This window comes from Dermacentor variabilis, chromosome 5 (assembly GCF_050947875.1).
Source record: "Dermacentor variabilis isolate Ectoservices chromosome 5, ASM5094787v1, whole genome shotgun sequence".
Classification (NCBI taxonomy): domain Eukaryota; kingdom Metazoa; phylum Arthropoda; class Arachnida; order Ixodida; family Ixodidae; genus Dermacentor; species Dermacentor variabilis.
In genome coordinates, this window is record NC_134572.1 from 162,802,162 (window position 1) to 162,814,312 (window position 12,151).

A 12,151-nucleotide genomic window follows, 5' to 3' on the forward strand; every position below is an offset into this window, starting at 1 on the left:
CTCCGTGACCGCTTTTCCCTAGGCTAACAAACGCTAAACGCTATCGCTCGCAGCAGTGGCCGTATACTGAAACAATGACTTTCGGCGATACTATCGCTTTGGCCACGCCTTCGCCATCGGCGCGCGTTGATTGGCTGTTTTAGCAAAATCAGATGAGCCGACTGGCTGGTTGAGCACTATGTCATCCGTTTTTGCTCAACCAGCAAATCAGCGCGCGCCTGACGGCGATATTATCGCCGAAGCGGATCGTTTGATAATACGTCCCCAGAAAACGCATGCATGTATAAGGAGAATTTGGACTCTTGAAGCCTATTCTCTCTTTTGCGTGTATTGTCGCCGGTCCTTGCGCAGTCAGACTGCGCGCACGATGAGAATCGTGGTGTGCATTCTAGAACTTTCGCGAGCACCAGCGATTACGCTGGAAAGTTCAATGAACACGCCATAGCTTGGCGACAATTACAACCCAACGCATACCCATATTTAAGCAGACTACACGCAATAAACCCTACGCTATACTCATACAAATGCCCCTTTTGCAACGACTATGCCTCCCCACATGGGTGTGCCCTAAAGTAAAGGCAGCCCCGAAAATATCCAAACTCACACCCGAGTAGTGAGAGGCTGTGCTGGTTAGCTCGAACCCTCGTGACCAGGAGCAACTGGTGTGGTGGGCCCGGGAGACAGCAACAGCCGCAGGAGCCCTGGACTGAAGGCGCCTCCCCGCACGAGCACAAAGACACCTGCTTGTCCTTTTTTTTTCCATTAACTGTTTCCCGCTTCCTCCTCCTCACTGAGTCATGAATAAATTGCCGACGCCTACTAGCAGATTTTCGACGATGGCCAATTGTGCTCACCGCTATCGTTGTACTTCGAGTGTCAGTGTCACTTTCTTTTCTGTGCCCAAGTTCGCCCAATATAGAGTTCCTTTCGTGCTTCCTAATTTTTGCTACTGCTCTTCGACTCACTACCCGTTGGCATTCAGGGATCTCGCGGCATTCAAGGATCTCGCGAATAACTGCTATTTCACTATCGTCCTAGACTTCTATTGCACTAGAATCCGGGACAGCTGAGATGGTAGAACAGGAGCTCCGGAAAGGTGGTTGAGCCGCGTTGGGTCGCCGTACAATGGTGAATTGGACTTTTCAGTAAATCCTCCCCTACACTCTTCAACTCGCCCCCTCCCCCCCGCCCTCCCGCCCCCCCGCCCCCTTCTCTTTGCAACTTTATGGCCCGGCCTAGCACGCGTGTTTTGTCTGTAGTCAGGGAAACAAAATTTGGGCATCATTTTGGCTGGCGGGAAACTAAGCCTCGAGAGACGTCTAGGTACCACCTCGACCAGCGGCGAAAAAAGTCGGCTTGATGCGCCAGCCAAATAAACTTATTACTCACCTGACGTCAAGCGGTTTCGCGCGTAGAAAAGAAAAAGAAAGAACGACTCTATTCTCTGTAAAAATTGGTTTTTATGTCACTGGGTTCAGGATAAAACCTCTACGGCTAGGGTAAATTTCATGGATGATCCTAACAGCAATGATCAACCAAAGCCGACAAGTTAGCTTGAAACAACCATCTATTATTTTCCAATTAGCCTAGCATTTACATTAACAGAGCAAGGGCACTAAACTGTGAGAGGACACCGGCCGTCTCGGGTCTCATTAAAAAATTGGCAGTAGCTTAGCTCGGCTATGCCAGGATATACGTAGCGAAAGATAAGGCATAGCATGGTCAGCCTTGGTTAATCTTGATTGCAAGTCCAGGTTAGTCTGGTTGTCTAGCTATGTTGCGGCGTTTAGCCAGTGGTAGGGCGCGGTTCGTCTTTTTCCGGGGCGATTCGTTCCCTCTTCATATCGTTCCGATGTCGATTCCAGGCCTCCTCCTGCTTATCAGAATTGTTGCCGTCCATACTGCCGCCTCAACTGTGGTTGCGGCGCACGCTAGCTCTCCTTTTCAATCCTCCGACATGTTATCAGGCGTCCGACGCAGCTGGCTCAGCGAGCGAAGGCGAGTGCAACGACGAGGAAAGCGGTGTGACGTCATGTGCCTCTTCGGAGCACGGCCACGGCAAAATCGCAAGTTCGCGGCCAGTAAAGCTTTCGCTTTAAAAGAAGGGCTGAAGTACCGCGTCTTAGAAAAAGCGCCCTGCTGGCACCTACGAGGCGTCCCAGTACGCTGGTAGGAACGCTGGCCTGATTAGGAGCACCGCCAGTGTCGTTCGAGGTCGCGCAACTCGATGGTGCTCGAGGTGAGACCCATCGGAAAGCTTTGACGTTGGTCAGCGTTCAGTGGTATATTAATGCGATAGCGTTAAGGGTCTCGCGTCGCAAGAAAATCAGATGCCGACGTCGAACGTCGCATGGCGAAAAATCATTCCGAACCACAACCACGCAGGACCTCCACGTGGAGCAGATGTGTTCCTGAACTAATTGAGCTCCTCAAAGTAAAATACGCCAGAAAAAATCCTAAGTACGATCTAAATTGACCTACAGACATGATAGCGTCGGAGTTTAATTTGAATAGGCGAGAAAACATAATTCTGTTACGCGGAAACTCAAACACAAGCCCCCTTTCGGAGCGGCGCGGCCCGATGCGTTCCTTGCGACACCAGGGTCGCGCTCGCCTCCGCGCATGCGCAAGAAAGCTGCGGTCGCCGGGAAGCGTGAGAAGCAGTCAGGAATATTTGAAATCTATCGCGTTGCACTCTCAAAGGCGAAGCTTAAGCGTTGTCCAGATGTTTAGATAACTTAGCTTGACCTTTACCGCCGTATTCAGAAATGCAACTTAAGTCGAAGCCCATGCTTGATTTAAATGACGCCTGTCGTGAACGAACCAAAAGAAATGCAATGAGCGTCTTGGGCGCGTTCGCATCAGGCGTCATCTATATCAAGTCAAGCATGAGTTTGAAGTAAAGTTGCATTTATAAATACGGTGTAACCGTTCCGTTCAGGCCAGTGTATAAACACAGAAGTTCTGCAGGAACGCTAATGTGTTTCCAGTATGCGTGCGCACAGCGCCGATTCCTGCAGCGAAAGGTCGAACGCTGTCCCTGCTATCTATAGATCACTATCATTATCATCCTCCATCGGGACGATGGAGCGAAGCATTGACGGTGCGGCCACTTCGCTTCGTCATTGTTGTAGTCAAACGCACTCCTCGTAGTTGGAGTAAAAAAATTCCCCGGGCGAGTTGATTTATAACTTAGAAGGTAATTCAGTACCGAAAAAAAGAGAAAGGATTAGGCGAGTACATGCCAATAAGGTGTACACGCCTTCCTTTTTTTTTTTTGGAGCTACCGTTTTTCTTTTCCAGTGTCTAGAGCCCCAATAAATCGCCGCGCGCAAGCAGTGCAACCGCTTTCGATGGCAGGACAGCACGCCGATGGTGCGAATTCGCCTCGAGCGTGTTTGCTATTGATATGGCAACACAAATTCGGCAGACACTTAAGACTGGTTACGTGTGGGAATGTGAAAGCATTCTACTGTTTGTAGACCTCGGAGCGTCATGAATGCGCTCGTGTTATACATTCATGACGTGGCGCCACCTCCTACCCATTGGCTGCACAGTCACGTGCCCACTGACGCACGAACTAGGCCAACCTTTCATTCAGCCAGGACCACGGAGTTGTAATAAATACCATGCTTTTTTTTTATAGAAAGGCCGCAGTTGCTTCTGGGAAGCGTGCTCGTCTCGCACCTCGGAGGCTGCAGGGCACGATTCCCAGCCAGGCCGAAATTTACCAAACGTTCTTTTCATTGCAACTAATTTACTGTGTTTACAGGAACCTCCCTGCGAAATTTGACGTCAGTCTGAGCATTTCTCGACGTGTTTTTAACTCTTTGCGCCGTCGACCATTTTTGGCACCATTTTCCTGTCACGCCGCCGACTACTACGGATTTTCGCGTAATGGGGGCATACAATGCTTTCGCATTAAAAAAAAAAAAAGCCGAATGATTAAAGCATTCGTACTTGTAGAAAAGTGCGCCAAGAATCCAGCCGCCACGTCCGTGTCGTCCGAGTGGAACTTAAGCCAGAGCCCGTTGGCGAGCGTGATGTTCATCGGGGTCTCGTCTCCGCAGAAGCGGCCCAGCAGCCGGCCGTGGGCGTTGCGCTCCCGGACTTCCAGGTAGTCCTTGTTGCAGAACTCGCTCTCCTCGAGGGAAAACAGCCTGCGATGTCGTCCAAGTGTGCGATGGCTCTCGCTTTTATTTGCTTTCCTCTATAAAAGGTTGTCCTCTCGGTGCTTTTCACCCGATTTACATGACAAGACTGCGCTTTTGTGTGCATCGTTTAAAAATACGCTTGGCACACTTGCCCTTGTTGCCCATCTGAAAACAAAATAGCAAACTAAACACTACTATTTTATGTTGGCACTGACATCAGGTAGATGCACATGTTGCCCCTTTGGTAGCCTGCCTGCCACTAATTGTCCGCACGAATGAGCAGACTTACAAACATAAATGTTCTATTAACACGAGCAGTAAAACAGCGCCAAACAACAGTACGAGGAGAGGGACACAGACAACAGCGCTGAACCAACCAGCCCAAATGCGTACTCTTCTGCAGTTCTATTAATCATTTGGACCCTCAAAAATAATCATGTTGCAGAATTTAAACTTTGTACGTCAGTCGTGAGCAGGATTTTCTTTGAGTGTTGATAGCACAAAACGTGGGCCATTGTATTTGTAGCGAGATAAGATCCCGCCATTTAAGGCTTGCTTCGGAGAAGAAGCAAGTTTATGAGGGCATCGCTGTGCCAGCTTACAGAGGCAAATGTTGATACATCTTCTCTCTCTCTCTCTTATCCTACTTATGAGCTCAATGACACCCAGAGCCACGCCTATGCAACTTCTTATTTTTTCCTGTTGTGCAAGTACAGCACACCGATGCTCTTTACAAGCGCAACAGTAAAGCTCCAAGCTTTTAAGCTTGATCTACATTTTGTACATGGTACAAAAACGTCTAGAAAGATTTGCGATGTTAATTATTTATTGTTTACAGTGATAATATGTACGCTTTGCCTTCAGAAAATACGTGTGTGGTTTCCTTGTCAAAAACTCAATTTGTTCATCGCCGTTGTGGTCCCTGTCCGCGGCCCTATTGAACACGCACTTTAATCAAACAATGCACCATACTAAAACAATATTATAACTTAAATCGTCATAATTTGACATCGTCATTATGAAATTGTCATAAATGCCTTACAGGACGCTCATGAGAATTCGCAAATAGGACTCCCTCTATAGAGGGTGTATGCCAAACCTACTTGTCAAGGCTAGTTTCTAAACAAAATCAGAACATCAATACACAGCCACAAAGAAACACGCACAAGGCAACAATATGCTATTGGGAACAACCGCTGCACATTGTGCAACATTTCGCAATTCAGCTTTCATGTGAGCCATGTATTGAAGAAAAGTTTCGAGGCCTGGTCATCGTTGGATGCTGCACTGAAAAGTGAATGCTCCGCATAGTGAGCGGCAAACCTAATTACTGAGAAACGTGCAATCCCTGTTTCATCGAACACCGACGAAACGTTGCATCTACCAACATGAAGGTGGCCTGAAAAAATGTACAATACTTTCATCATAAACCTAGGCGCCCTCATTCATCATCAAGTGAAGTAGACCGCATTCTCTGTACGCTCTTCTTATGATGTGTAAGCTAGCCTCTAAGAGCCCGTCAACTCAATTCACTGCGCTGAGCGATGTTAGGTAAGAACCTTGAATATGTGAAAAGTAGTACTTACAATTTCAGGGGTACGCGGTTTGCTGTACCTCGTAGTTGAACTAACTATAGTTTTCAACTAAGTAAACATGCCATAGTAATATTCCTTCGTGGCTTTCCTTTTATCTACGCTGTATATAACGAAATCAAATCCATTAAGGTACTTAAGCGTCTTATTAAATCATACCTGTTATCTTGCTTGTAATACGATTAAATTTTTCTCACATTATGCTGATGACTTCTAATTCGTGCTTTTAATATTTGTTACAGTTTGTCAAGCCAACTGACTCAAATTGTGATGTCAGAAATTTGTGCTATGTTGTGTCGTTGATCACCTTGAGAACAGAAGAAGACGATGGGAACTGTTGGCATCAGTTTCTTCCGCCCTTATTCCGCTCAACGACACAACATGATGATGCAACAGCTGGCCCAACAGTCAACGATTATGAAATTTGCACTGTTTATGCGGACTGTACGAGTGCTTACAACTACAGAACGTTGAGCTAGTTGGCAGCGATTCCATCTTGGAAAAACGTTGTGCTCGCGAACACAGACACAAGAAGGTCCGTTACCCTCGTGTGACTGAGTTCACACGCATACCTTTTTTTTTCTAATCTGTATGAATGCGTCTAAGGCGCCCGGGCCCTCATCAGGCAAAGCTGTATTGCTTGATTCCCAGTACCCATGGAAGGGGAAGGCCACTAAACACACACACACACACACACACACACACACACACACACACACACACACACACACACACACACACACACACACACACACACACACACACACACACACACACACACACACACACACACACACACACACACACACACACACACACACAAACACACACGCGGGGAAGGCCACTAAACACACACACACACACACACACACACACACACACACACACACACACACACACACACACACACACACACACACACACACACACACACACACACACACACGCGCGCGCGCGCGCACACACACACACACGCACGCACACGCACACACGCACACACGCACACACACACACACACGCAGACGCACACGCACGCACACACAATTTGCGCGACCAATTTATCTCTAGGCCCCATTACCGATCCCATCGCATCGACCAACAGCCACATAGTTGGAATTGTCATTTGCAGCACTAAGCATTTCTTTCACTCCTTTTTGCCCAGGGCTAGTCGCGATTGGAATCACCTTCCTTCTGATGCTGTATCTATCAGTGATAACCAACGCTTCCGAAATTTTTTAGCTAGCAACGTATAAACAGGGTCTTTGTAATGATGGTTTTTCATGTTATTGTGCTAATATTTTATGTATTTTTCCCAATGATATAGCTAACATTGTGTTATGAGCGAATATTGTATTTTTCTTTTACGATTTGCTTGTATATTAACACCACTCCCCTCTGTAATATCGTTGGCCCTGAGGGTATAATAAATAAATAAATAAATAAATAAATAAATAAATAAATAAATAAATAAATAAATAAATAATACATTTTTTACCACTTTCACATTCCTAATGCTGGCGCATTATTACGCCACGGTACGTAATGTACACAAGCGACTCACTGGCTACGACAGCCACCACACCTGACGGCTCCGAATTTACTTCGACCTGCAAAGTTGTTTTTTACGTGCAGCTACATTTAAGTACATGAAACTTTTTTGCATTGCTCCATCATTGAAATGCGACCGCAGCGGCCGAGAATCGAAACTGTGCCCTAAGCGTCAGAATGCCCTTGCGACAAAGTTAATGCGGCGGGTTTGTGGAACATCCTCTGCTTCCTACTTTATATTAAAAAAATTACCGACGATTACGTTACTTCCTAATGCGAAATGTGAGCGCAGCAAATAAGCTGTTTGACCTTTTGGATAGATTGAGGCAAAGAAATCGAGCAACACATGTATGCGCTATCACATAATTTTTTTTTTATTTTTCACACGTATTCCTTTAGCAAAGACTCCACTAACAGTTCTTGACAGTCATGAAGGAAGCTTTGTGGTCGGAGAAATAGACTGATATATGTTCGACTTGGTACACCAATGCTTGATTCTCAAAGACGAGATCTATACAAGTGCCTCGCGAGGTTGTCACAGCCGTGGGGGAAGCAGAGGTTAAGCGCCGCCGCCGAGAAGACCCTGCCGTTCGCGCCGCCGAAGCGGAGGCTCATCGACGCCGTCGAGAGCAACCAGCAGTAAGCGAGGCTGAAGCAGAAGCTCATCGCCGCCGCCGAGAAGACCCTGCAGTTCGCGCCGCCGAAGCGGTGGCTCATCGCCGCCGTCGAGAGCAACCAGCAGTAAGCGGAAGCGGAGGGGGGCGGCGTGTACACCCAGCGGCAAACGATGGGGGCAGAAGCGCGCGCAGCAAGCGGACAACACGATAAAGGGAGGTGGGAAGAGATAGCAGCGACTGACTGATGCCGCTGACGGCGATAGTGAGTCAACCCCAGCTATCCGCCACACAAGAACAGGGGGGGGGGACCCTTTCCTCCTCTTTCTGCATGGCGGCGACGGTGTTCTATGCAGTCACGTTATCTTGACTCTCTAGCGGCGTCAGCGGCATCCAGCGGTATCAGTCGGTCGCTGCTAGCGCTGGGGGGATGAAAGGGGGGCGGAGCTGGTTACGAGGCCGACGACGACGCCGACGACGACGCGAAACCCAGGAACGGACGCCAAAGAGCTGCGCTCTAAAAAAGCCAATAACTATCTTGAAGAAAAAGATAAGAATGTCTCGTGTGAACTGCGCAACTCTCAAGGCACTCAGCTGAAACAATAACTGAAGCGCCAAGCTTAACGCAATGAGAAATCACGCGCATTTTCTAGAGACTATATGTCAATAGCGGGCCTTTCTACTCCTTGTAAGCAGGGCATTGGGTGTGGCGCTAACTTTTGTTAAGTGTTACCTACCATATAAGGGCGTACGGCGGGCATGCGTTTGAATGCCATTGTTGACGTCATGGCCAAAAATATTTTTATAAATTATAAAAAAAGCGGAAAGCTTCAGAATATCGCGTGTCATCTTGCGGAGCTAATATACTCCATACAAGAGCAAGATTTAGGCGAGTCGATACAGATACACGAGGGAAATAAACAGCACAACCTTCATGCTGGCCGCAGGATAGGAAAACACACACAAGTGTTGAACGCATCGTGTTGACTTTCAGCGCTTGTGTGGGCGTTCCTGTCCTACGGTCTGCGTAAAAGTTGCATTGTGTATGCTCCACATAGTTTCAATTTCAATACATGTAAATATGGTGAAATTCTTGTTTTCTTCGTAAGTACGCCCTTAATTGCCAATGTGAAGCTTTTCTTTTTGTTATTATTCGTTTAGCAGTTTGTTAGCGAACGAGGCGCGACTCAGACAAAAGTAATCTAAGGCCTCGTGACTCTCGGCACAGCGCGTTATTCCACGAGAGGGATCTCGGAGGCAATGTTTCAGCTAGCTCTACCAAATTGTGAGGCACTGTAGGAGCCATGAAACCATGTTAATTGTACATTGGGCATTTTACACACGGAACCACTATTTTTGATCACCCAATAGAACACTGTTTTGCAGCACGCGACTGATATCTTAGGTGTAGGGATGATTCCAACCACAACAAAACAAAACAAAGGAAAAGGAACAACAAGGCATAAACAGCTTTTCCCGCTTAGAGGAGGCTTTCACTCGGGGCTCATTTCGATATCCCTATTCCGATACCGGTGAAATGCAAGAAAATACTGTAATTAGCCAGCCGCTGAACCAATTTGAATGAAACTTATTGCATTTAAGAGAGAACGCTCAATTATTTAGAAGAGGAATTTCATTTATGCCCTCATCATATTTTAGAACTTGTGGAAATGGAGAACCAAGTTGACAAGACCGTAATTGTGCAGCAAAAACACATATTGCAGTTCCGTAAACTACATATGTTACAGCAACTTATACGGGCAAATGTGCATGATATCAGAGGCTACCGCTGATTTTAAGCTGTAACAAAACTTAAAAAGAAAAAAACTTAACAAACGCTCTACTGAAAAAAAGAAGCGATATACTACAGCGAAACGCATGAATTTTGTCAGCTTAGGGTGTCTCACTAAGCGTAGTTTAGAGAATTGTAACATGTCTTTCTTTTTACTGATGAGGGACAGAGTTGTAAACTTAATGACTGGCCTTTTTATGTCAATATTTTGATATTAGGGAGGCGTTATGGAAACAGTTATGACCTAAATGAAAGTTATCTTGCAAAACGTCAGTTATTACCTTTTCTGAAATCACAGAAGCGTCATAAAATTCGGTGCAGCGGATTCCAAGGAAACCGATTTCTCTGCTCATGCGTTTTTAAATAGGAGTTTTATGGGCAATCACTGTTCCCAACAGAAAGCCAAGACCTTATTAGTAGAAACCAAGAGAGCGATGAACCACGCCGCCTTACGAGAAAGTCAGCAGCATCATGTTCCCTTCAGCGGCACTGATCCTCCAGGCACAGTCACGAGAGGGCGTGTACGTGTCCGGGTATCCGGGGCTGGCCACGTCGCCACTGAGCGAAGTGGTAGTGCCGCCGCAGCCTGCGTTTGCACAAATCGGGCGCCGCAGTCACAAAAAAAGCCCTTACGATATATTGCTCGTAAGAGAAAACTTCATCGAATCCCGATTCCGGACATATAGAGAAGGCGGCCAGCCTACGACAAAGATGGATTTGGAACGAAGAGCTGTGTGAATTCGGCCACGGGTCTCCAGCAACGCGTCCGCTGTTTTATAGCTGCGGTTCGCTATGCCAGCCTTGTCACAGATTTCCAGGCCAAGGACGAGGCTCGGCAGGAACCTGTGGAAAGCTGTCTGGCGTGATACAAAATTCACAAAAAAAAAGCGTTACCAAAGACAAGAGTTTTCTCATATACTTAGTCATGTAAAGGGTGTTTATCTGCGCAGAGACATAATGAACGGCGAAGCTAGCTGTCACAGTTATCCGGAAGCTGTGGGAGAAACTTACATTGATCACCCTTTTCTCCCTGTCGCATCTAAAAAGAAAGCAACAAAAGGGTGCTATCGTTACTAATTAAGGCAGTGAAGAAATTTATTTTCAAGCATCAAAAACTAAATTTAAACAAGCTGAGCAAGTCTAAAGCGTTTATAGCACAGGTAAATAAGCTATATATATATATACAGTCATATCATAAGAAGCCAACAAACACTGACACCAAGGACAACATAGGGGAAATTACTTGTGCTTAATAAATGAAATAAAGAGACGATAAATTAATGGAAATCAAAGTGGATGCCTTCAGGCAGCATATGTGCGTTTATTGACCAGTTGCCCTCACCCAAGAAAGATCACGTTCTCGTGACGCCTGCGGCAAAAAGGACGTTCCACGTCCGCCTCCAAGGTCTGTGAGTGGTGGCACTGGCTAACACTCCCAGGGTTCTACTAGGACACATAAATACCCAAGAAAGTGGTTGGGAAAACGGTGCCGTGGTAGCTCAATTGGTAGAGCATCGCATGCGAAATGCGAAGGTTGTGGGTTCGGTTCCCACCTGCGGCAAGTTGTTCTTTCGTCCAGTTTAATTTCCATTAATTTATCGTTTCTTTATTTCATTTATTAAGCACAAGTAATTTCCCCTATGTTGTCTTTGGTGTCAGTGTTTGTTGGCTTCTTATGATATGACTAATAAAAATCGGGCAACCGGTTAACCCCCTTTCTTCTCGTTATATATGTATGTATATATATATATATATATATATATATATATATATATATATATATATATCTGAGGTTGCTTCAAAGTTCAGCACGCAGGATCTGACGTGATATATGCAGGAAAGAGACGAAGAACCTTTTGGAAGACGTAGTAATGTTTTCGGCTCGTGGACCAGCCTTCGTCAGAGTCTGTGGTGAAGGCTGGTCCAGCAGCCGGAAACGTTAAGTAAATACGTCTTCCAAAAGGTTGGTCGTCTTTTTCTTGCATATATATATATATATATATATATATATATATATATATATGCAACTTCCATAAATCGTGCACTCTAACGCTGTAGGATGATTATACGGTTGGACGCAGACCATTCTGGACTGGAAGCCAAAGAGGAAGCCCGGAGGCAACTCCAATTTTCTTATGCAAACACATGTAACACGCAGAAATCCTTTTATGAAACAACAAAAAACTCACGTGATCAAAACTGCTTGAATTTAAAGAGAAATATACATTTTAGTGACTCAGGAAGCTGAACTCCGATACTGAGTCTGGATATATTGTGAAAATTTCCCAAAATCGGTACGTTTAGAAAAAATGAACCAATAAATTTACAAATGGGGAACTCTGCACCGGAAATTCTCCGATGATTACAATACTGCCTAATGAGAAATTTGTGCACAGCTCCATTCGTGTTTTTGTTTCGCGATGCATTGACTGGCACGGACAATCTGTCTCG

General features: G+C 46.0%; 1 protein-coding gene across 2 annotated transcripts in view; it reads right to left on the reverse strand.

Moving 5' to 3' along the window:
* The window catches only part of LOC142583301 (cubilin-like), a 267,105-nt gene that overhangs the window by 90,777 nt on the left and 164,177 nt on the right, over positions 1 to 12,151 (reverse strand). For both annotated transcript variants that reach the window (XM_075693717.1, XM_075693716.1), the window contains exons 35-36: positions 10,154 to 10,286; positions 3,961 to 4,160 (exon numbers count right to left, since the gene is read on the reverse strand). In XM_075693717.1, the coding sequence (XP_075549832.1) occupies positions 3,961 to 4,160; positions 10,154 to 10,286 (333 nt within the window). The remainder of the gene's footprint in view (positions 1 to 3,960; positions 4,161 to 10,153; positions 10,287 to 12,151) is intronic.